Consider the following 26,842-nt stretch of genomic DNA (forward strand, 5'->3'; position numbering starts at 1 on the left):
AGACAGACCTGGAGTCAGCCCGCCTCACAGCAGAAGCGTCCCAGAGCCCGCCACTGCTCTACAGAGAAGGAGGGGCGGTCATCACTGAGTTGAGCTTTCAGGTGATAGTAAGCCAATCAGAACCCAAGACTTCCAATCAGCACGCAGACCTCAAGCCTGGTGGGCCCAGCGTGGGTCAGTGGAGGGGCGTGACACAGACCTCCAGCCTGGTTGGCCCGGCGTGGCCCAGCGGGGTGTGACAGAGCCAGGCCAGGGATGAAGATCCACCACTCAGCTCGTCTTATGGAGCCTTGACCTTCTACCTCCACTCCTCCTCTCCCTCTCTTACACCTCAAGTCACCATCACTACCTCTCCTCCTTCGTCCCTTCAGTGTTCGGCCTTATGGTCTCTGGTCTTCTTCCTTTTCAAAGAGCCCTGAAATACCAAACTACATTATAGATCATCTATACATCATTCTATATCATCGCCACCCCCACTTTAACTATTTTCACTCTCTCTCAGCTAGCCTCCCTCTCTCTCTCTCCATCTTTCAGCTAGCACCTCTCTCTCTCTTTGAGCTAGCACCTCACTCTCTCCCCATCTCTCTCTCTTCAGCTACCCTCACTCTTTCTCTATCTCTCTCTCCCTCTTTCAGCTAGCATCTCCCTCTCTTTCTTTTAGCTAGAGCCTCACACTCTCTCTCTCTCTCTCTCTCTCTCTCTCTCTCTCTCTCTCTCTCTCTCTCTCTCTCTCTCTCTCTCTCTCTCTCTCTCCCTCAGCTAGCCTCTCTTTCTCTCTCTCCTTCCCACTGGCAGTAGCAGTGGTGCTCAGACGAGGCGCGCCGCTCGTTCACCTAGCCGCGCTGGCGGAGCTAAGCTAAGCTACTAATGTAGGTCAGTGGTGCCAGAGGGGCACTCGCTCGCTCGCTCCGTTCGCTCTCTCGCTCTCCTTCGCCTTGCTGACGAGCGCGCCCTCCGCCGCGCTCGCCGTGTACTCTTGGGGGGTTGGCGCTGCGTTCACACGGACCACGTCAATGCGCTACGGCTTTACTGTGTTCACTGGACGCTAATTCATCCGGACTGAGGCTGCGTCGGAAAAGTGTCCTTAGGTAACGCGTCGGTTCGTATGCGTTGGAAGGGTTCCTCAGCCTTTCTGCTTTTAAGGGCATCAGTTGTCTTTGCATCCCATTATGTGGCCATTTAACGTGACACGTTTATAAACTCAAACGAACGTCAATGAAAAGTGTTGAGTCCACCTGTGATTGACAGGCAAGAAGGATTCCCACGAAACTATTGAGGGAGGAAATGCCCTGATTGGTCAGAAATGCGTGTGTTAAATGATAGCTCTTATTTCTTACCTAGGCCTACAGCACCTTTAAGTCGTTTTAGAAGCACTTTTAATTACTGATAAAAACCCTCATAACAAAAATTAGCGGGGAATGTTTCTTCTGATTAGGATGTAGATACAGATATTGATCCTCCTACTCCCATAACACATTGGAGTCTACATTCATTAAGTCTCATCATATACAAGATGCTATATGAACTCCAGTGGCCCTCTTCAGCAGCAGCCTGAGACGACACTGGTCTAAATACACTCCGAGCTCTCCACACCTTCCATCCACCTTCTCTATCAGCCTGCCAACAGCAGCTGCTTCTTCTGGCTCTTTCTTCTGCGTCTCGTTTCAATACATGATCCTCCATGGAGACCCAGCCCCCCCTCCCATCTTCTGCCTGGGCACACACTGCTTCTTCTCCCCGCTCTGAAGATGAGTTCTGATCAAAGGGGCTGAGGAGGAGTGGGAGCACTGGAGGGAGGGAGGGGGGAGGGAGGGAGGGAGGGAGGGAGGGAGGGAGGGAGGGAGGGAGGGAGGGAGGGAGAGATCTTTTTACTAATGCATGCTAAGCTCCTTTGCATTCGCCAGTCAGGGTTGGAAGTTGGGATGCATGGGAAGGAACCCTGTGCACGGAATGCCTCAGCAGCAACTCAGCGGACGGTAGATGAACTGGTTTACGCCATGGATCCCTGAACAAAAGGATGCTACTGGTGGATGGGCATGGGGCCATGGGTGGATAGATATTGTGCTCTAGACACTGCTAGCTAACAGTGTCTGAGGAGTGAATCTGAACTCGAAAGACGGAAGCTACAGTAGGTCACATGGATATTTCAGGAGATTGGTGGTGGCGCTCTGAAACGTGAAAGGCACCAGGAGGTATGTGACCTAGGGAAGGTGTAAAGAGCTACTCCATAAATGTTTGGTCTGTTCTGTGATGCTCCACTGCGCAGCACCCAGAGATGCTGGCAGGGCCTCCTGTGGTGATGCTAATCTCTTGTTCGCGCTGGTTCTGGATAAGGGTTGCTCAGCCCTCTGAATGCTACAATTTGTTCCACTTGAGAGGCGAACAAAGCAGCCCAAGGCCCGCCGAGCTCCCGTGTTCAGCACACGCGTTTTGGTCCTCCGACCAGGGGTACAGCAGCTGCTGCCGTTACCCAAACTCATCTGGAACACGTACAACACGTACTCCAATCCAGCGGGAACCTTCGTCAAATGACCTGCGTTTCACTGGGGTGTCCTTCTTCTGACTATATGATAGTTTAAGTTAGAGTTTTAATAGTTAGTTTTTTCGTTTTACAAAAACATAGCAATACATAAAGCACATATGTGTTAACATCCACCTTACTTCAAACTGTTAACAGTATAACGAATGTGAACAGTCTATGTTGGCAGAGGAGTATGGGTGTAACTGTTAATCATCAACAGTGGTCAATCAATTATAATTTGCCCTCCTTCCTTGCAGTATTTAGGTTGCTTGTCATCAGAATAAAATGCATCATTTTTCCAAACAAGCCATACATAACTCAATCAACATGTTGCTACTTCTATCCTGCACGGTGGGTTCAGCGGAGACCCCCCTGCTCACTGCAGTGAGCCACGTCCTGGATTGTGGACGGGCACGAAGGGGTAAGGTGTGGTGGGGACTTCACCACAGGACCACCCTGACATTGGGCTGAGTGTCCTACTGTCGACCTGGACGGTACCCGGGGCGACACGGGACCCGGAGTACAAGCTTAGCAGCTACCGCTAGCCCTACAGTGGTAGCTTAAGATATGATAATGGCCTGGAAGACTAAAGGGAATATAACAAGCAATTCCAACAAAATTGCCAGTGTGCCAAGTTTAGCATTTAGTAACCAAAGACTCGGATGAAAGCCCGCAGTCAGCGCTTCTGAAGGTAATGTTGCTGTTCTCACATCCTACTGGGTATCATCAGGGCTCCACTAGAGAGGCCAGTGGTGTGGTTTGAGTGTTTGGCTTCTCTCTGAAGACAGCGTTTCACTGTGTTAGCGTTTATGCACCTCTTCAACAAGCCAACAAAGACACAACAGAATGACTGCATCCTGGAGCTTCAGTAAACCTATTAGTCCTCATGTTATTTAATGTGCTATTCGTTTGGTCCTGCCTGAATATCAGGTTTATGGTGTGGAAATACATTATGGAAGCAAGCCGGCTTTCATACTGTAATGGGAGGATTATGGACACCAGATTAGATGGATTGATTTATTTGAGATGATTCGCTGGCCGGCCTCCAGGAGTTTCTTGGAGAGATCCTCCTCTCTTCAACCTAAAGACCAGAAGGTTGGTAAATAGATACTAAACAAATAGACTCAACTCATGTATTACTCGTTTGAGACAAGGGAGTGCGTTTTAAGATGATCTGGTTATTAAAAAAGCCTGAATCAGCAAAGAGGTTATTAACTTCAGTAGTCCCGGGCTGTGCTCTTAAAAAGGCTTCCTAAAATACATTAAAGCTAATTAGAACAGTCGTGTAGTTGGACTTTGGAAAAGGTCACAGAGTACAAACTTTAAAAATAGTGAGGACAAATACACAAGAAAATTCAAACAAACATAAAGCCAAACACGTGCAGACATCATATCATATGAATCATCCATCGTTTGAATTGGTCTCTATAGAAGAAGGGTTTAGTGGTCTGATGATATTCAATCATTGCTCATCGGCCCTGATTGAGGTCTGAGTTCATGCAGATCATTCTTCAGAGAATCCAGAAGGAGGAATGGATCCTGGACGAGGGTAGAGTTCTGAACCCTCCGTTGTCGACATCCATCCAGAGTGCATGCATCATGCATGATGTGTCCCCCACTGGGTTAACTGGAGCATGACGAGCAAACCAACCAGCAGCTCTCATTACGACAAGTTCACTGCCTCCCCTTCTCCACGAGAAGGTCCACCATCACCGCTTTCAGACCTTACTCTCCACCTATCATTCAGCTTTGTTACGAACATCATCAATATCAGTAGGCCTAACACAGATGCTATAAATAGAGTTCTCTGTAGGCCTACCTAACCACCCAAGTGGAGGCAAATATCTGTTCATCCTCCAGTCTTCTCATAGTCAACACCTCCTCCACAGCTAAGTCACAGCTCGCTGCCTCAGTGCAGCCTACGGCCTACATTAAAGTCCCTAGTCTGTCGGAGTCATGCACAGGGAACACGGTAGGCCATAGCTTCAGTGCAACCTACGGCCTACATTGGAATCCATAGTCTGTCGGCGGCATGCACAGGATACACGGTAGGCCATAGCTTCACGTGTTTCACGTTATGTTACGTTGATTACGTAACATTGTCAGTAAGATGCAGCCTAAATGAACGGGCTACATCACACAACAGTGCACTGACATCGGTGTGACAATAGATATGAATATCCTACACCAGTAGGAGGTAGCCAAAAGTAAGAAGTATAACAGCAACAGTAGACCTACACTAGTAAGAGACATAACAGCAGTAGGCCTACATTAGTAAGAGGTATAACAGCAACAGTAGGCCTACACTAGTAAGAGATATAACAGCAGTAGGCCTACATTAGTAAGAGGTATAACAGCAACAGTAGGCCTACACTAGTATGAGATATAACAGCAGTAGGCCTACATTAGTAAGAGGTATAACAGCAACAGTAGGCCTACACTAGTATGAGATATAACAGCAGTAGGCCTACATTAGTAAGAGATATAACAGCAGCAGTAGGCCTACCCTAGACGTATAACAGCAGCAGTAGGCATACATCAGCGGTATAAAAGCCGTAGGCCTACACTAGTAAGAGATATAACAGCAGCAGTAGGCCTACACTAGAGGTATAAGCAGCAGTTACACCAGAGGTATAACAGCAGCAGTAGGCTTACGGAGCCATCACGCACCTCCACAAAGTAGAAGCAGGGCAGCAGGCTGACGCTGTCCTTGGTGCCCGTCGCTTTCTCCCGGGCAGACATGGTCCCGCTCGGTCCCGCACGGCTCCGGTCGGGTGAGACCCGGAGGAACAAACGTCCTGGGCTGGAGTGACGCGCCTGTCGACCGCTCTCCTCCCGCGCTTCACCGCCGCGCCGCTCCGCCGCCTGGGATCATAGGCGCGCGGCAACACCGCTCGCTCCACTCGAGGTGGACCGCCACAAGCTCGAGCGCCACGACGCTTCCGACGGGAAACACAACCAAAACAACGCAACAACACAGCAACACAACAGAACTACTGCAGCGCGACGAGGAGAGGCGCGGGTCCGCTGCGTGAGGAGAGGAGGACGGGATGCCCTGATGGGGTCTGGGATGGAGTCGACGTAGTAACCAACCATCTGACGGAGCCCCAGTGCGCAGGCGCATCACTGCTGTCATACGGGATCTCCCCGATAGTGATATAATATATAATAGGCTATAATAAATAAATATAATATAATATGTATATATATATATATGATATACTATACATCATATATATATATATATATTTCATATACTATAATATATATTTAATATTTAATATAACTAGGCCTATATATAATAGCCTAATATATAATATAACTATATAAATATAAATATATTAAAACTATACATTATATAATGTGTGTGCGTGTGTGTGTGTGTGTGTGTGTGTGTGTGTGTGTGTGTGTGTGTGTGTGTGTGTGTGTGTGTGTGCGTGCGTGCGTGCGTGCGTGCGTGCGTGCGTGTGTGTGCGTGCGTGCGTGCGTGTGTGTGTGTGTGTGTGTGTGTGTGTGTGCGTGTGTGTGTGCCTCAGAATATTGACCTCGATCGCGCATGCTCCTTGGTGGCGACGCTTGCACCCAGCGACAGTTCCTGCAAACAGCCGAAGATCCGTAAAAGTAAAGTAAACCATCTTGAGATCGGCGATATTGCTGCTGGAGAGCTGATCTAGAAGCCTACTTCCAGACGCCTACCACCAGCTGAACAGGTGTGTGTTCTGGACTGGTGGTTCTTTATCACGCAGACACCAGCGCCGATGCTGTTGAATTGACGAGTCGTTAAGTCCCTGAGCTGTCCCAGGTAGGACCCCCCTCAGGTAGGACCCCCCACCTCGCCTCTCACCCTTACAGCAGGACGTCGCTGCGCGCTGCACCTGTCCAACACACTCGACCGATCATTTGAAACGCTGCAATGCATCACTCAGGAGCACTGCTTCTGGAAGGGGTTCCGAATTCGTGACTCTGAGGCTGAGGGACAGTTTAAGACACCGGTGGTTATCACGGTGGTTCTCTCCGGAACTTCTCTCCTTTACTTCCAATGTGAACACTGAGGTTGTCTATAGTGCCTGCATCCTCACGAGGAGGATCTGTATTGCGTGTGGCTTTGACAGGACCTACACCTCATTCAGTATATCCACTACGTCAGCCTAGCCTGGAGGGTAACTTAAGTTCGCCTCTCTTGATCAACTTTGTGCAACAATGTCGGGACTTTCTAAACCTCCAGTCTTCTTAGATCCTAGAACTGATGGAAAACGTCCAATATCTTACAAATCACTGAACATGTGTTTCACTTCAACGAGAAGACACACACGCACGCACATATACGCACTCACACACGCACTCTCTCTCTCACACGCACACACACACACACACACACACACACACACACACACACACACACACACACACACACACACACACACACACACACACACACACACGCCTCTATCTCTGAGGGGAATGGATCAAACATGAGATATTTTCCATATAATGAATTCATAATGTACTGTTTATTTAATGCATATTCATAACCTGATTTCAACCCAAGATGAGTCTGATGTCGCAGTGGCGGGTGTGTGTGTGTGTGTGTGTGTGTGTGTGTGTGTGTGTGTGTGTGTGTGTGTGTGTGTGTGTGTGTGTGTGTGTGTGTGTGTGTGTGTGTGTGTGTTCGTGTGTGTTTGGGGGGGGGTGGGGGGTGCTGATTAGCTTGAGAAGGTCACTGCAGTTGAGAAAGCAGCTTGCACCATGCACTCTCTCTCGCTCTCTCTCTTTCTTCTTTCAAACTACAGTGAAGGCCCATGGTCCACGATGACCACTGCATTTGGACGCCCTCTGCTGGCGGAAGGTGGAATCACCACCCCCCACATTAGTACCTTGTGGATAATTTGAATGGTTTTTCTCGTGTGTTTCAGTTAAAGAGCCATGCCTCCAACACGGGTGGAGCGGGCGGAGCGGCGCCAGGTCTACATCTCCATGGGAGCCGAGGTAAGACAAGAAGGCTCAGGGGAACTCTGTTACCATGGCTACAGAGTAGTGTTTTATTGATGAGCCCCTTATGCATCTTTGATGTGTGTGATCTATTACAAGGTCAAAGCTCAGTATCATTTAGCTGAAACGATGCACAGCAGCTCGGTTTGGCAGAAGCACAAAGCATCGCTGATTCAGACGTCATCATAACGTCATAATAAACTCATAACCTCATCGTAACGTCATCATATCGTCATCATAACGTCATCATTACGTCATCATAACCTCATCATAACCTCATCATTACCTCATCATAACCTCATCATAAGGTTGGTTCATCAGAGCATGGTCACTCTGCTGCCAGGCATGCTGGGTTCAGCTGGGATCAGGAACGTCTGGGAGGAAGTCCCGCCTTAGGAAGGCCCCCACAACGTTTGGGAGGAAGTCCCTCCTCAGGAAGGCCCCCACAACGTCTGGGAGGAAGTACCCTCCTCAGGAAGGCCCCCACAACGTCTGGGAGGAAGTACCTCCTCAGGAAGACCCGGACAACATCTGGGAGGAAGTCCCTCCTTAGGAAGGCCCCCACAACGTCTGGGAGGAAGTCCCTCCTTAGGAAGGCCCCCACAACGTCTGGGAGGAAGTACCTCCTCAAGAAGGCCCCCACAACGTCTGGGAGGAAATTCCTCCTTAAGAAGGCCCCCACAACGTCTGGGAGGAAGTCCCTCCTTAAGAAGGCCCCAACAACGTCTGGGAGGAAGTACCTCCTCAGGAAGACCCCCACAACGTCTGGGAGGAAGTACCTCCTCTTGGTCGTTCCTCCTCACTGTTCATCCTTGTCCCAGGAGAAACACATGGAATTAAAGACACCACAACGGATTCGTTTCTGATTTTAATGTATGCCACCTGAGCTATCACTTCCCCGACACTGGGTGACTCAATGGCATCGTTGAGTCACTCAGTGTACAGCCACAGAGGAAGCATGTTGAACTGCTTTGATGACGTCACGTTGTACTGCTAGAGAGCGCCCTCTCCACACGGTGTGGATGACGTTAGGTTGTACCGCTAGAAGGCGCCCGCTCCAGACGATGTACCGCTAGAGGGCGCCCTCTCCACACGGTGTGCCGCGAGACTCGAGGTTGCCCTCTCCACACGATGACGTGATGAAGTGGAGCGGGGAGGAAATAAGGGACACAAGAAGATTATTGGTCCAATCTGAGGAATCAGAAAACTTGCTATTCTAATTAGAGAAGGAGAGACATATATCTAATTTCACAAACGCTACCGGACATAATTATATTGTTCATACATTCAATAGTGGCCATTGGCATTTATACAATAATAAAATATAATTTGCGTTATATCATTTTTTTTGTATTAGAATTTCCTGGCACATTCTTTAGAATTCAAGAGCTGTTCTCAATATTTGACATTTTGCTTTAGCTCAAGGACAACTGAAGAAAGTGTGAATTAGGATTTGCTGTCAGTTTCCAATGGAATGCAGTTTTCACTGCACTCCAATGAGGAGAATTTAAGAGTGCCTTACCTCATAGAAATAGTTGATTTATACTTAGACATGCAGTTATGAGATTGATTCAGGTTCTATATGCTCTATAATGTACAGGCTAATACAGTTCCACAGCATGTTATACCCTAGGTGTGCCAAAAGTAATTTGGCACACCTGTACACAGTGATTCACTCTGTGAAGCTGCTCTGTGCTTTGATTATTCAGACTGTTGCTTGGAATTCATTTTGGATAAAAGTGTCTGCTGGTGACTAAATGTTAAAGTCACATGAAAGCCAACTGTAAAACCTTTGCATCTGATAAACAAGCTCTGAAGAAAGATGCTGTACTGAAGTTAACCTCTCTTTTATTCTCAGGCACCAAAGAAGCCTTTGACAACTTTAAGATTCTGTTCAGTCTGGAGGAAATCTCAGAGATAATCTTCATCCAGTTAGAAAACACCGGGTAACGATTGAAGATAATAAATATTCAAGACATGTTTGAGCCTTAGTTAGTGACAGTAGCTGACGCTCCAGCAGTAGCTCGTAGCTCCAGCAGTAGCTTGTAGCTCTAGCTCCAGCAGGATCTCGTAGCTCCAGCAGTAGCTCGTAGCTCCAGCAGTAGCTCGTAGCTCCAGCAGTAGCTTGTAGCTCTAGCTCCAGCAGTAACCCGTAGCTCTAGCAGTAGCTCCTAGCTTCCCCTATGTGATGCCATAGATAAGCAAAGAACAGTTCCACTTTTCACTAACCTTTAGTAAAAGACTTCTAGCGTTGTAATGTTTCACCAAGCAAAGTCCTCAGTCCTGAGTGTAACCCTTGTGGTGAATGGCCTGAGTGTTGGTATGTTTATACATAAGGCCCATCAGTCCTGGTGACCACACAGGTCTGGATCCATACGCCTTAATCTCCTAATGGGCAGCTTGGCTCGTGGATCGTCTGGCGATTGCAGTTGGGTCTGGTAATTGCTTTTCACAGCTGAAAGGTGTGATGGACGGTGGAATACATTTCTAACACGTTTGAGATAAAGCCAGGAGGAGGAGGCGTGTTGGGCTGAATAGTATGCTGCAGTGGCCTTCATAGCCAAGATCTGCCGACAGTAATGTTCCTTCATAGTGCAACGGGCCCTGTTCACACAAAGTTATAATCTAATTCTTAATCACCTTGTCTCCCGAATCAAGTCATCCGTCACAACCGTCTCTCCCGTTGATAGGGTCACTTACCAAAGACAGGCTACCTGTTTCCACTGAGACTTCCTGTCTGTGGAAGGCCTTATTAGGTCACTTTGGAACAGGCTGTGAATTACGTTTGATCATATTGATGACCCAGGCTCAGTTCTGGGCGTTCAGGGGATCTTCATGTGTCTTCTCCTCGTGCTGTGGGCGATGCATAAACCATTCCATCTAGGGCTGGGTTCTGAAACTCGAAGAAAGACCAATCACAACCGTCCTACTCTGAAGTCCGACAGGTTTGTCATGGAACTGGATGGTCCCACCGCTCTGATCACAAACAGAAGGTCCCACTGGGTGTCTGTTGACTAAGCGGGCTGCAAGGTGTGGGGGTTCTGATTGGTCAGATCTTCACGACTTTAATGTGCTGAGGCCTGACCTCCAGAGATGTCGGTCTTCATCTCCACAGACCTCGTCTGTTTGGATGTGGGCAACGCCTCTCTTTGCACCGCACTCTCACAACCGTTTAACAATTGCGATTTGAAGAGAGGTTAAAAATCCATGCGTAAACGAGACTGAAGGCACCTCCACCGCAATTAAATTTGATATTAACACCAATCACTTCAACACAAACAATCCTCAATATGGGGCCAAATGCAAATGGACAACCAAGATCAGTTCACCCTCCTATCAGAACCCTGACACTCAACCACGCTACTGAATGCTGTTGAATCTTGCCTCCAACATCTCATCCACTCCAACCATACCCCCCTCTCTCCCCTCCCTCCCCCCCCTCTATCACCTTTATCTCACCCCTTTCACCCTCTCACCCCTCCCTCACCCCTCACTCCCCCCACCCCCTCACCCCTCAGCCCTCCCTCACCCGTCCTACCGCCTCACCCCTCTCTCACCTTTCCCTCACCCCTCATACCACCCTGCCCCCTCCCCCTGCCTGCTGTTGTTCTTGTTGAGAGGGTCCCACAGTCCCCTCCACCCCACAGCGTGAGTGGCTGGAGAGCGGTGGAGCCTGAATCTCTGATGACGTGCGACCACCGGATTAGCCGACCGGAGATAACGGCGCTTTGAAGTCTTCTTGGCTCGCTGCTTCTTAATCAGCGCTGTTTATTCACACGCATTCATCTCCGCCACCACTGCCACTCTGAACAAAGCCCATACTTACTCTAACCCTAACCAGTACTAACCAGTACTAGCCCTAACCCATACTAACTCTAACCCTGACCAGTACTAACCAGTACCAGCCCTAACCCATACTAACTCTAACCCTGACCAGTACTAACCAGAACTATTCCTAACCCATGCTAACTCTAACACTAACCAGTACTAGCCCTAACCCATACTAACTCTAACCCTGACCAGTACTAACCAGAACTATTCCTAAACCATGCTAACTCTAACACTAACCAGTACTAACCCTAACCCATACTAACTCTAACCCTGACCAGTACTAACCAGAACTATTCCTAACCCATGCTAACTCTAACACTAACCAGTACTAGCCCTAACCCATACTAACTCTAACCCTGACCAGTACTAACCAGAACTATTCCTAACCCATGCTAACTCTAACACTAACCAGTACTAACCCTAACCCATACTAACTCTAACCCTGACCAGTACTAACCAGAACTATTCCTAACCCATGCTAACTCTAACCCTAACCAGTACTAACTCTAACCCATACTAACCCTAACCAATACTAACTCTAATCCTAACCAGTACCAACTCCCTAACGAGTACTAACCCTCACCCATACTAAATCTCACCCATACTAACACTCATCCTTGATTTGCATGTATGAAAGGAAGTAAGAAAAATGCAGAAATCCTAAATGTTTTTCCACGTAATGTTAACATCATTAATTGCTGTTCTTGTTTGTGTCTCAGTGGGCTCAGTCTGTGGTCGGCCCCTCTGTGTTTACATCTGAATAGTATTAATGTGATCTTCTTATTTCAGGCTCAGTGTGTAGCTGTGTGTAAGCTATGTGTTCTAGCTGTGTGTGTAGCACTGTGCTCTCGCTGTGTGTAGCTATGTGTGCTCTGTGTGTGTGTGTGTGTGTGTGTGTGTGTGTGTGTGTGTGTGTGTAGCTATGTGTTGCTGCGTGTTTTCGTGTGTGTGTAGTTATGTGTTCTGAGTGAGTGTGTAGCTTTGTGTTCTGTGTGTGCGTGTGAGTGTGTAGCTATGTGTGTAGCTACGTGTTCTTGGTGTGTGTGTGTGTGTGTGTGTGTGTGTGTGTAGTTATATGTTCTGTGTGTGTGTGTGTGAGTGTGTAGCTTTGTGTTCTCTGTGTGTTCAGCTATGTGTGTAGCTTTGTGTTCTGTGTGTGTGTGAGTGTGTAGCTATGTGTTCCGTGTGTGTGTATCTGGGTCAGGACTCGGCCGTGGGCATAACAATGTAATAAAACACGATGTAAGCACTTCCTCCACCCGGCTGCGGCGGGGGTGGGGCGGGGCTATTTATAGATTGCTTACTGGCTGGAGGTCCACGGTGAACACGTTTCTGTGAACTAGCTCCGAACTGCCCCTCCTACCAAACGTGTTGCCGAGGCGGACCCTCACACGCCGGCTCAGTGCACCCTGAGTGGGGGAGGAACCGGATCAACCAGACGTAGCCCTCTCTCAATAGATGGAGCCCTCTCTCTCTCTCTCCTCGTGAGAGGAGAACGATCCACCGCGTCGCCTCGCCGGGCTCAGGGCTCTCCTGGGTTCTGAACGCAGGTCATCAGTCACACCTGACAGGGCTGAACTCAGGGGACCGTGGCGGAGGATGTGAGGACGAGGAGGGAGTCTAACCATCAGAGCGCTGCCGGTTAGACTCTTGGGCTCCTCCTGCCCGGTCCAATGCCCATTAAGGAGGAAACCAATTGAATAACTGAGTATCATTGCTCATCGAGACACTCAAAATGTTAACATTACTCTATGTTAGTATTACTATTTATTATTTCTCTATGTTTGAGTTCAGATTGAGGATAAACTGTGTGTTCTCCATCTCCCCCTCCCCCGCATGGTCATACAGCCCTCGGGTGATTAGCATCGCTCCGCTACGACCCACTGAGGGGACGTGTTTGTATTCCCCATGGGTCCTAAAAGGACCAACGGAAGCTCAAGGTGGGGTTCCCACTCATCCATCTGAAACGTTCTAATCTATCAACGTAATCCTTCGTCTTGAGTTGATTCTCACCGGCTTTGGTTTCTCCACTTCCTCTTCCCCTCCGTGTCGTTCTGATATTGCCTCTCTGCCAGGGGACACTGAGCAGGAAGTCCGTGAGGAGAAGAGACCCCCTGAGCAGAGAACAGAGTGTGGAGGGCTTTACAACTTTTTTCTTTTTTTTTCTCATCCAATTTTCTGTGGCAGCAATCGAATCATCCCTCATGAGGGATGGTTGAGGGATGTTCTCTGTGTTGTTTCTTCAGAGGAGGCCTCTATGGTTGGCATGGTGACCGTGTTATGATGCTGAGGTTCAGTAGAGGGGCTGGAGGGATGGGATCATCAGCAGATCATGGACCATTTTTACTATTTGTTCAAGAGTTTTATTTTTTTGTCCCTTGAAAAATATCAAGGGTTGTTCAAGGGACGATATTTTTTTTGCCCCTTGAAAAATGTAAATTTTTCCTGATCATTACTTTAAATGTATTCTATTTTTTGGAATCTTTACTGAAAATCACGTGTTTCAAACAACACGGCATGCTGCAATTGTATGCTGAATTGAAGAAAGACCAGATTTTACGAACACGCAGTCATCTCTGGGTCATGTTCTTGGCCCAGCCTCCATACGGTTCATTCATTAAATGTCTCCCCCTGCATGCAGCAGAGCTCACTGCAGGGTCCAGGAATAGCTTCTTTGTAGCGCACTCTGCTCCAATGGGATCACAGCTTGGATCCCCAATATTCAACGATATTCATGGCCTTACTCATCAGTACCAACACATGACTTGTTGTTCAACGTCTGACATTACGAGGACTAATCCAGGGGTTCTGGCCGTTGGTCCCTCCTCACCTCAGACTTAAACACGCTGTACACACTCTTATCTACAGCTGTGTGAGGACGTTAATACAAAGAATAAAGAGGCAGGGGAACGCAAACAAAGTGCCCCCCTAGAGCACCGACTTCAACATTAGGCTGCGGCTCACAGCAGGAACGCAATGCTAATGGTTCCAGGGTCCGCCTCATCTCAGCAGCAGAGTCTCCTGAGTCCTGCAGTGCACTGCAGAGGAACGGGGAGACAGAGGGGGAGAGGAGGGACAGAGGGGGAGAGGAGGGACAGAGGGGGAGAGGAGGGACAGCGGGACAGAGGGAGGAGGGGAGGGACAGAGGGAGTAGGGGAGGGACAGAGGGGGAGAGGAGGGGGAGAGTGGGAGAGGAGGGACAGAGGGGGAGAGGAGGGACAGGGGGAGAGGAGGGACAGAGGGGGAGAGGGAGGAGGGGAGGGACAGAGGGAGGAGGGGAGGGACAGAGGGAGGAGGGGAGGGACAGAGGGGGAGAGGAGGGGGAGAGGGGGAGAGGAGGGACAGAGGGGGAGAGGAGGGACAGAGGGGGAGAGGAGGGACAGAGGGGGAGAGGAGGGACAGAGGGGGAGAGGGAGGAGGGGAGGGACAGAGGGGGAGAGGGAGGAGGGGAGGGACAGAGGGGGAGAGGAGGGACAGAGGGGGAGAGGAGGGACAGAGGGGGAGAGGAGGGACAGAGGGGGAGAGGGGGAGAGGAGGGACAGATGGGGAGAGGAGGGACAGAGAGGGAGAGGAGGGACAGAGAGGGAGAGGAGGGACAGAGGGGGAGAGGAGGGACAGAGGGGGAGAGGAGGGACAGAGGGGGGGAGGAGGGACAGAGGGAGGAGGGATAGAGGGAGGAAGGGAGGGACAGAGGGAGGAGGGGAGGGATAGAGGAAGGAGGGGAGGGACAGATGGGAGGTCCCCAGAGAGAAGTGGGTTTAACAGTCGCTAAACACACCATGGCTGCACATCCTCATGCCTCCTCCTAATTGGTTGACTTTTGGAGGGTGTGTGCATGCGTCTGTGTGTGTGTGTGTAGGCGTGTGCGTGTGTGTGCGTCCTTACACATTGCCAGGCTAAGGGGTAGTGAACCCGTTTGCTCCAGTGGGTGATGAGGTAAATAAAACACAGAACACAAATAGTTTTCCTTGACGTACGTGATGTTGGACTAATTGAAGTTAATGTTGCCATTGTGAGACGAGTGATCCACAGACTCAGTATTTAGAGTCCTGCACGCGGCCTGTGAAATGAATCTGTCTCCTTTTTACTCTTTGATGATATGTGGTCTCACACTTTGGAGTCTGGACCTCCAGCCAATCAACAACACTTCCTGGCCAGAACAGTGACAGCATGACACACTAATGACACCATTCATCACCTGTCACCAAGTCCCATCTTGACCGCTCACTCCCCCCCCCCCACACACACCTCTCTCTTTCACTGTCTCTCTCCCTGTCATGACGCCGGCTACATATTTGACATGCAATGGTATGTTTTTATTTACTTTGTGTATTGCCTTGTATTCCATGACGTCATAGTGGTCAACGCCTCACGCCTCAATTTAAAGCCTACACACTATCCAAATGATGACGTCATCTAGCTACAGAATTCTTCAAAATAAAGGCTCTGCGTGCATATGATTATTTTGTTACTTTAAATTAAAACAACGTGTGTGTGTGTGTGTGTGTGTTTGTGTGTATTTTTGTTTGTGTGTGTGCATGCATGACATTATTACATCATGTCATCATTCGCTCTCTCCAATGTCTCACTCGCTCAAGTTTTTTTCCCTCTCACGCTTGAATGAAACGTGGCTGCGCATCCATTTCAGTTCAACACCTGCTGCACTGACACACACACACACACACACACACACACACACACACACACACACACACACACACACACACACACACACACACACACACACACACACACACACGCACGCTGATGACATAGCCCCCGTTTCCTCTCCCCGCCCTCTCTCCTCTCGCCTCTCTCACTCGCGTGCCTCTGCCACCCTTAATTGCTTTGCCGCGCGAGGAGCAGAGAGGGCGGGACGCAGCGAGCAGAGCGCGTGTCCACATCGTTCTCCGCTGCGGGGCGTCATGCGCGAGGTACCGAGACACAGCACAGGGAGAGAGCAGAACGCGAGCGGTCACTGGCGAGCCTCCACCGTCCTTCTGTCGCGCGGCTAGGGCGAGGAGGCGAGGGACGAGGAGGCGAGGGACGACAGCAGAATCGAGGCAGGAGGGGAGGAAGGAGGAGCGGAGCCAAGCGCTCCGTCTCCGTCGCGCTGTAGCGGACCGTAGTGGACTGCTCCTGACCCCCGCTGTGCACCATGCTCTACTTCCAGCTGGTGATCCTGGCCGGGACGGTGATGCTCGCCTACTACTTCGAGTACACGGACACCTTCAGCGTGCACGTGCAGGGCTTCTTCTGCTACGACAGTGCGCTCACCAAGCCCTACCTGGGGGGGGAGGAGCGCAGCGCCGTGCCGCCCGCCCTGCTCTACGCCCTGGTGGCCGGCCTGCCCACCCTGATGGTACGTACACACCGAGCGGCTTTACCTGTTCATGTTAACGCGGCTCTCGACTTCCGGCCGGTGACCCCGCGGGCTGGCGCCCGTGACGAGCGCCTCATTGCACGAGTTACTGGCGTTGTTCTGTCGCAGCGCGCAAACCATCGCGTCAGATCTCATGTCATTCCCTTCTTCACTAATGTTCTCTCAAAGTCCCTTTCATGTGTTAAAAGTAGGCCGACACTTCGTGGATCGGGGCTCGCGCACGCACGTGCAGATTCGCGCTGACGCGCACTCATCTTTCATTATGCACGCTCTCGTTTGACACCTCTCCCTTCGCCAAAAGAACATGCATTAAAGATCACACGTCCGCCAAATAACTGAACACATTATCAGAGCGTCAGAGCCTCTTTTTGCGGTGTGAACATCTGTCCGCGCTAAGATCACACATATTACCTACAGGACGCAGCGGTGAATTAAAGCTTGAACGTGGAAGCAACCAATTAGACGTCGAAGGAGAGGAGCTCCAGAGGTTAATGCATGCATGTTTAAGTTGAGGACCCCGCGTGCACAGAGAATCCCCGCGGAGCCGCCCACCTGTAGTGCAGGAGCCATTGGCTGAAACAAACATCTGTCCTTTGCAAGAAAAATAGATGACAAATGACGTCATCCTGCTCTAATTTTCATCTCATCAGAAACCACGTATTGCACGTATCAGCATCAGTCAAACTAAACCCATCCCTACTCCCCACTTAAAGCTAAACCCATCTCCAACTCTTCAGGGGTCAAACTAAACCCATCCCTACTCCCCACCTCAAACTAAACCCTAATTAGCTTCCACCTGCTTGTCTGCTAATTGATGAGGATGCGGTCTCCAGCTGCCATATGGCCGGCTCGTCAGACAGGAGCCACCAATATTACAACGTTGGTTATTTAATTCTGTTACACACTAATACAAACCAACATAATTTGATGATTCTGCTATGATTCTATTACATGCTGATTCTTTGGTTGGGCTGTGTTTTATAAATGTTGATAACAAATTGCATTTTTCTAATCAGCAGGATGTCATGAGTGGTCAGTAAGCTCTGTCTCAAACCTCATACCTCTAAGCAGAAATATTTGATACTTGATATCGAAGAACAAATGTTTTTTTGTTCAAAGATATAGAAATAACTGAACAATTGTCTGTGAGGATTGCTTGTGAGGATTGCTTGTGGCAAACAATGTTAATCCAAACATTTTTAGGATGATAAGAGTATTCAACCGCTGGTTATGGCTCGCTGTCTGGGCCTGCGGGTGACTGGACAGAAATCGTTCACACTGAACAAACGTGTCAATATCTCCAATACCCCTAGACATAAAGTCCATTCATATGGCTGTGTGAATCTGGATACAGAATGAGGCTCCGCTGTTCCCAGTCCTGCTGCTGGGGAGATATGAATGTTACATGAGCCCAGAGAAAATAGAGACTTAATTCACGGCCAGAGGTCACAAACTTCTGTCTGCAGTATATTAGACATACATAAAAAATGGCTTCCCTAAGAATCAACCATTTATTTTTGTTATTGTACCCTTGTTCTCTTAAACATATAGTTGCAAATGTATTCAAGGTCATTTTTGCCCTTCAGTTGACTGGTCAATTCCCCCAGTGAACAGTAAATGTAGTGTAAATAAATATTGTATTATACATACATTATGACTATGGCATTTTCGTAACCATGAAAACCAAATACCAATATGACAAACCTTTACACATTTATTCAACACTTTTCCCCCACAGTGTGAGACTTATAGCTGGAAGTCTTAACACCTTGGCCACGGACACGGGGATATGTGGTCTCCACTCCGCTGAACCCAGAAGCATGCATTTGTAAAAGGACATTGCAAAGAAAACAGAGATATGCGTTGAGATGGTACAGTCTTGCACCCTCACCATGTAGCTCAGCAGTCGCTTTGTGTTGAGATGGTACAGTCCTGCACCCTCACCATGTAACTCAGCAGTCGCTCTGTGTTGAGATGGTACAGTCCTGCACCCTCACCATGTAACTCAGCAGTCGCTCTGTGAGGTTTCACACATTCAGTACGGGTGCTTAGTGATCCAAGCCATAGTTTGATTGCAAAGCAGTGCCATCAATGTTAATTACTCCATTAGCTGGATGGCTAAGGGCTTTCACAGCTCATACAGCCGTAGGGGTAAGAGTGAAAACACGTGAGGAACAGAGCACACAACAGGGCTGTCAGGCGATAAGGGCTAACTCATTACTTAGCTAAGAGAGGTTTTATTCCAGGACTATAAAAGTGTTCACACTATGTTTCTTTTATTGGGCTTGAGATTAGTGGCCCTGGGTCGCCCACTTGTCAGGGCTAATGGTTTAAAACCACTGTGCTGAACTAGCTAGTGTGCATCAGGGCCAGCAGAACTATGTGAACAAGGGTCCAGTAAGCCAGGGCTAACGTTAGCTTGGGGCTGAGCGGTGAACAGTGTGAAAGCCTCTCGTGTTTCCATTTGGAAAGTCATCATGCGCATGCTACAATACGATCTCTGGACTGGTACTGATGCCACACACCCAAAGAGGCTGGATCCTCGAGCCCCCCTCCTGGGGCACCGTCCTCCCATTAACACTAACAAATGATTCCAGTTCTTCACTCTGCTGTGGTGACCATGGTGGATGGAGATAAGGAGCATGATTGTTTTGATTGGGTTTGTTTTCAGCATTGTTCTCCGCAGTCCCACAACCGCGTTGATCACAGTAAGACCGTGGAGGTCCCTGCATCTCTGTAACTCTGACAAACAAACATGTCTCCTAAGAGTTCAATGACGACAACAGTTAAAAAGAAAACAAGGTAGTCCATTATCTCTTTCCGTTTCATATGAATACATAAAACACAAAAAAATATGAAACGAAAAACAAAAGCAGAAGCAAAGAATCCTCATGGGAACCAAACTTGTTGAAAGTATAATTTATTCATCTTAAGTCCCCACATTTCATCTTAGAGGCTTCTGTTTAAGCTCAAGGTTGGAAACTCCCCAGCAGAGCTCCTCTAAGCATTCCCATAGCAAGGTTTCCTGTCCAGTCATTCTGCTGAAACGTTGGGCATGAGAGAGGCAGATCTCAGCTGGTACAACCTCAGATGACAGCTGAACAAAGACCTCCTATAGGACTGAGGATATGTGTTATCGCTCAGCATAGGAATTTGCCCTGCATGACTTCAACATCTGCAGAATAATTGCTAAACTACCGTACTACTATTATACTGCGTACAGTTGACTGTTACCTGTACAATAATCAGATATCAAAGGCGTAGAATGTTTCCTCTCCCTTTATGGATTTCAGTCCAGCTTCAGTCCATGTTCAGCATTGGAAAATGTTGATACCACAGGTTTGCAACCTGGGCATGAAGCACAAGAAAAGTGTTATTCCGTTTTTACGGGGTGGAACGACTGGAACAAAAAATGTTTGGTTAGTATGTACTTGAGATGCTTCATTTTTGGACCCACATTAGACTCTGCTGTCGTAAGGGCAGAACTACTTTATTGGTCTTATTGGGGATGATGGTTATAAGAAAACATATTCTGAATAAGGTTGCTCTTTAATTCTGTATTTGAGGCTGTGCATGTTGACATTTTACAACCAGGTCATGTAGTGCCTAAGGCGGAAGTTAAAAATAGCCACGGTCATGACTTAGAAACCCTGTCTAAACAAGAAAACATCATCAGCATAACTTGGCGTATTAGGCATCTTTGTCACGACCTCCCATCTACTGAACAACGGTGAACGCTGGGTGCTTGGGGGTGTGGGTGGGGTTGTAGGGGTGCTGGGGGGGGGGGGGGGGGCGGGGAGGTGGGACCATCATATCTCTTGGCTCCTCCATATTTAGGAGAGGTTGGTCCTGCCCGGCCCTTGGCACACAAACCTTATCTCTCCAATTAGCAGATTGTAGTCAATGACTGCTTTGGGGATCTCTGAGTACTACTGTGGAAAGAATCCTGATACAAAGTTACATAGCAGGAGAGAGTAAAGGAGACACCCCCACTACGGACAACTAGGGAACAGGCGTACACTGAGTCGGATGCCAAGAGTTGAACTTGCAGACGCATTGCTTCAATGTGAGCACAATAACTCAAGATGTGCTCACAGTACAACAACTGCAGGTGTTGTTCAGTGTGATCAAGCAGGAGAATCCATGTTTAACGTTATGTACACAGCATCAGAAAGGTTGTTTAATGAATGCATATAATAATAATGCATATGTTTTTCAGGTGCATGTGTACTGAAGGTTAATGTAATGCATGTATACTCTAGGCATAACTACTGTGTGTGTACTTTAGGTATAACTACTGCATGTGCACTTTAGGTTCATGTACTGCTTGTGCACTTTAGGGTCATGTGCTACACGTCTACTTAAGGTTCATGTGCTGCATGTGTAGTAGATGTCGTTGACGATCTATATAAAGAACCCTTTAATTGCTAGTATGGTGGGGCTCTTCCAGCGCTCCATGCTCCAGTACAATAGGAGGCCCCGGTATAATGGTAGGCATTTCTTTGGAAAGGTAACCATTTGTCAAATGTATTGCGTTATTAAAAGTTAAACAAAGTGAGCCATTCCCTCCGGCTTCACTCTAAGTGTGCTTATCAGCGTTATGGTGATAATTAGAGCCTAGCTCCGCTGCCGACTCCTCAATGGAACACAGACCTGCAAAGCAGTCTGGTCCCAGGCTGGGACGGAGATCTCCTGGGTTTGAGGTCCAACCTGGCCCTGCCTGGTGGTCTGCCTAGGCATTTTGACACACAACCTTTAGAAGACATGTTTTTCATGTTTTTAAAGTCTTTTTATTTTGAATGAGAAGACGAACACAGGTGTTTTGATCAAGGAGGATGATCCATTGTTTCCTCGTGAACCCTCCTTAGAGCGGTTGTTTGGTGGAGCGTCACAGCGGGCTGCATCCCAGGGGGGGTTTGAACCGGTTCTCTCACAGCCTTGAGAAAAATCCAGTTCTGACAAATGCACTGCCCTGCCCCCATCCCACCCCCCTTCTGAAGGACTCCCGCTTTACCTCCAGATGGAGACGAACGATGTCAGCCCTGAACAAGTTGCTGTCAGCCAGTGTATGAACTATACAAAGAAAGCTTTTCTCCAAATAACAACAAACACTTATGAAGATGGATGGCATGTTTGGCTTTCAGCAGTTATGATGTTAAATGTGCCAAAACTAGAAGAGAGAGAGAGAGTTAGAGAGAGACTAACTCGAACCCTTCACCATCATGTTCATGGTCACCAAGGTCCTGTCAAGTTGAGTTCCTCCCAATGAAACTGGGCTGTGTTTCCCAGTGGGTCTGGGCTGTGTTTCCCAGTGAGACTGGGTTGTGTTTCCCAGTGAGACTGGGCTGTGTTTCCCAGTGAGACTGGGAATGTGAGCGGCCCCTTGTTACTACTCAGATCATTCCAGGGCAGTAATTAAAAGCTGACCTTCTGGATGGTCAGTTGAAAATGGAGACTTAGATGTGAGATGGAGATCCAGAGTGGGTCTTACTTCTGTAGTGCGCTGTTTTTCCAAATTAAATGGGGGATTAGTCAGCTGTTTTGGTTGATGCTTGAATGCATTTATTGAAAGGCGCTTTGGACAAATAAGTCAGCTAAATAAAGTATTGTATTGTAGGGGAGAAAGAGTTTTGGTATTTGGTCATTTCGGGACATGATTGGTGACGAAGCACCCAGCTTTGTTTTATTTGGGGGGGAGGGTCAGATGTTATGTGAGGGGGGGGTAGGGGGTGTTCAGTTGGTATTGGTAGAAACCTTAAGCCTGCCAGTTGTCAGACACAAAGAATAAAACTGAGCTGCCTTCTGCGTCATCATCGCTGCTTCCTCCCAGCGTATCAGAAGCTTCCAGAAGAATCAGGCCACAACGGCCATCACCCTGCACCACATAGTTTACAGAAGGAACATGTGCCACATATTACATGTTATATAATGTTTGTATTGAGCCCTGGTATTGGATATCATCTGGGATATTGTACATATTCCTGAGCGTGATCTATTATCTTTAGCCGGTCTTAAAGGTATCGCTTTACAGAACACATTAGTGATCCATGACCGGAACATTATTTGGGTCAACTTGTCAGTAGAACTGCAACGCTGATTTCATCGACCGCTTTAAATGCATTTATGTTTTAACCTGTGTACTTTACACTCATTAAGTATTAAACAGAACAAACAGTTGACCGGAGGCTCTGCGTTTGAAGGCTTGAGCGTTTCAACAGAATGTCAACAGAAGCCCAGCAGTGTTTTGTTGTAACCCAGTTAGTTAGCACTTAACTGGGATAAGTTACAGATTCACGGTCAATCCCCACTTTGATGCTCTTCAGTCTTGCATGAATTATACACGAGAATCATTCATGTCACTGTATCCGACATCTTGTGCAGACGTTTTATATATTCATTCATATACTAATATATCCCTTCGCTTCCTTCCATTGGGAAGAGATCCCTTGAAAGAGTCTGATGTAATGCGGACCCGTTCCACGAAGATACACACCTTAATTAGGAGCCCTGGCCCATTTTCAGAGGAACTGTCTTAAGAGAATCCTAATGTGTTTGTTTCGAGGCTGGGCTAATTGTGTGTGTATTGATGTTCCCCTTGGATGTGCTGTCAGCCGAGCCCCTGCCCTGTGGCACCGCGTCGCTCATCCATGAAGGATTCAGGCTCGTCTGCATGGGAGTGCGGACAGAGAGGGCAACACAGTCAGATACGTTAAACTAGCTACACTGCCTCACGCTAAACCAACCCTGAGCCCCATAGAACCGTAGACCTTTAGAGGCAGAGATAGAAATATTGAATTATGTATATATATATATGTATATATATATGGGTTAATATATATTGATATATACTAATACTTGTGTGTAATAACAGTATATAATGAATAAGTATAACGATATATAAGTGATGACATTACACCGATAAGCATGATGTTTAGGTTGGCGTTTTGTTGCGTAATTCTTTTGATGATGATCCACCTGGAACATGGAGCGTTTGCACTTTATTCATCTTCTACAAAGAACTTTCTGTTCATTTGGGGTCGGTTTCTCGGTCTCAAGAGAGTAATCAAACTAAAGTGAAGCCGTAACAATTATTGATTCCAGCTGCCGTTTCGACCCGGGTTGGGTCAGTGTCAGGGGGTTTGGAAGTCGAATGTAATAAAAAATAAGACGTAATAATTACAATATAATATAATTATAAGTCACCAGAAAGAACACTCTGGTTTTCTCAGTGCTGCCAGGATCACCCCTCCCTGACTCCCACTTCCCAGTGATACCAGTTAGACCGGGCTGTGTTTCCCAGAGAGAGCGGCCCACTTCAGAACCAGACCTTTCGATAAAGGAGTTTAGTCGACGTTAGCTACTTTCCAGTTATCAATATACTGTCTGTATTATATTGTTAGTCGTGCTTGAATGGTCAGTTTTTAGCCCTAAACAGCACTTTGAGCTTGCCTGAATTTACAGCACTTCATGAATAAAGTGAAACATTATTATTGGTACTATTTATTACTTTGAGTTTCTTTATCCAGACAGCTAGGAAAAGCTGGGAACTTTGCCCATAAATATTTTATGGACACAAACACTTCTGGCTTGGCCTCATCATGACTGAAACAACTGCCTGGCAAAACTTTTTTTTTCTGAGGATTGGAAAAGAAACCTTGATCGTGGCAGAGAGAAACTGAGCCAGGGGGGAAATGGAGGCGGCGGGCTGGGATGGCCAAGAGTGGAAGGTTTGGTTTTCTTATTGCCGATGCGTTTACTGAAATGTTTTGATGTGTGATACTCAATACACTGGGCTTTTGCTGAAATAACTTCTAGGATTTTCCGATGCCCATGTTTTCAGAATGCATTTCACTAGTTGAAGCTCAAATGGAGTGCAACCAAAACACAGACATGAACCGCTGGGCAGCTGGGAGCAGAGCTGTGTGTGAGGAGGTGTGAGTCTATTCTATCTATTCTACTGATCTTAGGGAATAAAAACACTGCTATTTACTTTTGGTAATTTCGTTGTATTCTCTGTATTCTTCCCAGCAGGACATTGCCATGCAGTGCCTCTGTTAAACTCGCCTCACACATAGAGACCGGCAGAATCCACGCAGCCTCAGTGGTCAACATGGCCGCCGCTTCCAGAAGATTCCCTTTCTTTCTATAATCCTCAACTCTGCGAGGGTCTATTTATAATTACCGTTCAGACTGCCTTCCAGAAAGCAGGAAATCCTCCTCTGCCTTCCTTTGTGTTTTGTTCTCCACCAGACGTGTCAATACCCGGCTTTGAAGTTTCCTCAAGGCCTCATTCCGTCACCTAGAGACTTTGGGAGGCACACGAATGAATTAAACGCATTTGCCTGCAGAGTTTTGGGGTTTGCACCGTTTGCATAATCCTTAGAAGTGGTGCACCTGTTTGACTACTACACCCGTGCCTCCACTCTCTCACGTAGCCCCTCCACCTTGCTTTTGTTCGCTCGAGAACTGTGAAACATCTCCTGACTTGACAACAACTCAATTGCTGAATTGTAATGAGTTTGTCTCTCCTGGCTTCACTAAAGCCTCCGTTACCAATATAATAAGGGAAGAGCGCTTTGTTGTACTGATCTGTTGTAGTTGATGAATGAAACGATAGGAGGAGTGCTTTATGGAGCCATTGACGATCTGCTCCTGCTGTATTTCTGCTTCTTGTGAGGCGCGCTCACGCCAAGCACTCTTCACGAGAGCCCGTACAACAAACTGGATCGTTAGGCAGTTTTAGAGATGCCAGGAGAGGCTGTTATGATTGTCTAATTACCCAGACCAGCATCGTCTTAAAGACGTATATTGTTTGTTCAGAAGGCATCTCCTCCCCCACTGGCTCCCGTTCTCCTGCTCTGTGTGACGGTGGAGCGCTCAGCTCGAGCTGCATTTAGCTGTCAAAGGGAAGCATGGAAGCACCAGACAGCACCACGCATCAGTGGTGTTCAGCTTCAGAGGCCTCCAGGGACCAGTGGGCTGTATGTGAAGACCCTGCAGTGATGATGATTCAGAACCACCTGAGAGAGGCCTGTGTACACGAGCCCTCACTTCTCCATCAGTGGCAGCACAGCAGGATTCCTGTCTGGTCGTCTTTCTAAATGTATTCATCAAAAGTTTGCAGGCTCTAGGAACGCAGAAAGAACGCATCAGAACTGCATCGTAGCATTCAAGACTCAAGATCTGTAGTTGTCCCGAGGGAAATTAGTCTTGGACCTAAAGGCTGACACATAAAAACACGTACAATAATAGTGCAATGACGGACATAAAGCGACTGAAAGGCTCCCACCACAATCCCCTTTACTGCCGTGGCGACCAGTCTGTTTACCAAGGATTTGAACTGAGCTTGTTGTTCCCGAATGCAGTTTGACTTCAGCTTCCACACAATTAACTTTCCTCTTCACTGTTCTTTTAGAACGTCTTGTGTCTTCTCCCAGGACTTCTGCTGTCCTTGGAACACGACCATCAGTTGTTACGGTGTTATTGACCCTGTCCCGGTCTAGGGTAATGATGAGAATCTAACCTAATGGTGAAGTATTGTCATCTGTTGAGTGCAGTGGCTTCCTGTTGAGTGTCCTATCTGTAATGGACCTCCTAGTGATCCCCAGTTCGATGTACCCCCCAGTTTCAATGTGGCTCCCAGTTCAATGTGGCCCCCGGTTTCAATGTGGGAGTTAAACACTTCTCTCCAAACTTCTACGCCCGACTTTTTAAAGTTGGGCGAAGTTGGCCATCACTGATTGGACACGCCAACAAGAAACGTCAGCACCCAGCAGTGTGCACCTTTGAGGTGCACACAGCAGTGTGAGGTGCACTATCACTGGCTACAATCTCTTGGCTACAAAAGCATCAATGGTTCAGTAGAGGATTGGAACTGCCATACTCGTTTACGTCTTAAATGATTGCCAATCGCGCATTATCTGATAATCCAGACTTTGAGAGTGTCTGCTGTGAATAGAGAGTGAGCGGCGGTGATTATGAGCCTTATGCTTGGAGTCAGTCTGTTATCCCTCTGTTTTAACCTGACCCCAGAGAACGTCTGACAGCGAGCCGTCCAGCTAACGTTGGTGGGATTACATGAGAGCTTTGCGGAGCTAAGCTGATCACTGGGGCTATTA

The 26,842-nt window shown here is 47.9% G+C and overlaps 2 protein-coding genes and 1 long non-coding RNA gene across 29 annotated transcripts in view; 1 reads left to right on the plus strand and 2 right to left on the minus strand.

Moving 5' to 3' along the window:
• Positions 1-5,626, minus strand: part of LOC132452436 (phospholipid phosphatase-related protein type 4) — a 21,106-nt gene extending 15,480 nt beyond the window's left edge. The window contains exon 1 of the mRNA XM_060045068.1: positions 5,192-5,626. Coding sequence (XP_059901051.1) covers positions 5,192-5,263 — 72 coding nt within the window. The 5' untranslated portion in view covers positions 5,264-5,626. The remainder of the gene's footprint in view (positions 1-5,191) is intronic.
• The window catches only part of LOC132452468 (uncharacterized), a 205,931-nt gene that overhangs the window by 28,104 nt on the left and 150,985 nt on the right, over positions 1-26,842 (minus strand). The window lies entirely within an intron of this gene.
• The window catches only part of LOC132452406 (phospholipid phosphatase-related protein type 5-like), a 31,218-nt gene continuing 20,517 nt past the window's right edge, over positions 16,142-26,842 (plus strand). Inside the window, exon 1 of one of the 2 annotated variants that reach the window (XM_060045029.1) lies at positions 16,142-16,703. In XM_060045029.1, coding sequence (XP_059901012.1) covers positions 16,500-16,703 — 204 coding nt within the window. In that variant the 5' untranslated portion in view covers positions 16,142-16,499. The remainder of the gene's footprint in view (positions 16,704-26,842) is intronic. The other variant, XM_060045030.1, reaches the window with a different exon arrangement.

The sequence above is a fragment of the Gadus macrocephalus genome, chromosome 23 (assembly GCF_031168955.1).
Source record: "Gadus macrocephalus chromosome 23, ASM3116895v1".
Lineage (NCBI taxonomy): Eukaryota > Metazoa > Chordata > Actinopteri > Gadiformes > Gadidae > Gadus > Gadus macrocephalus.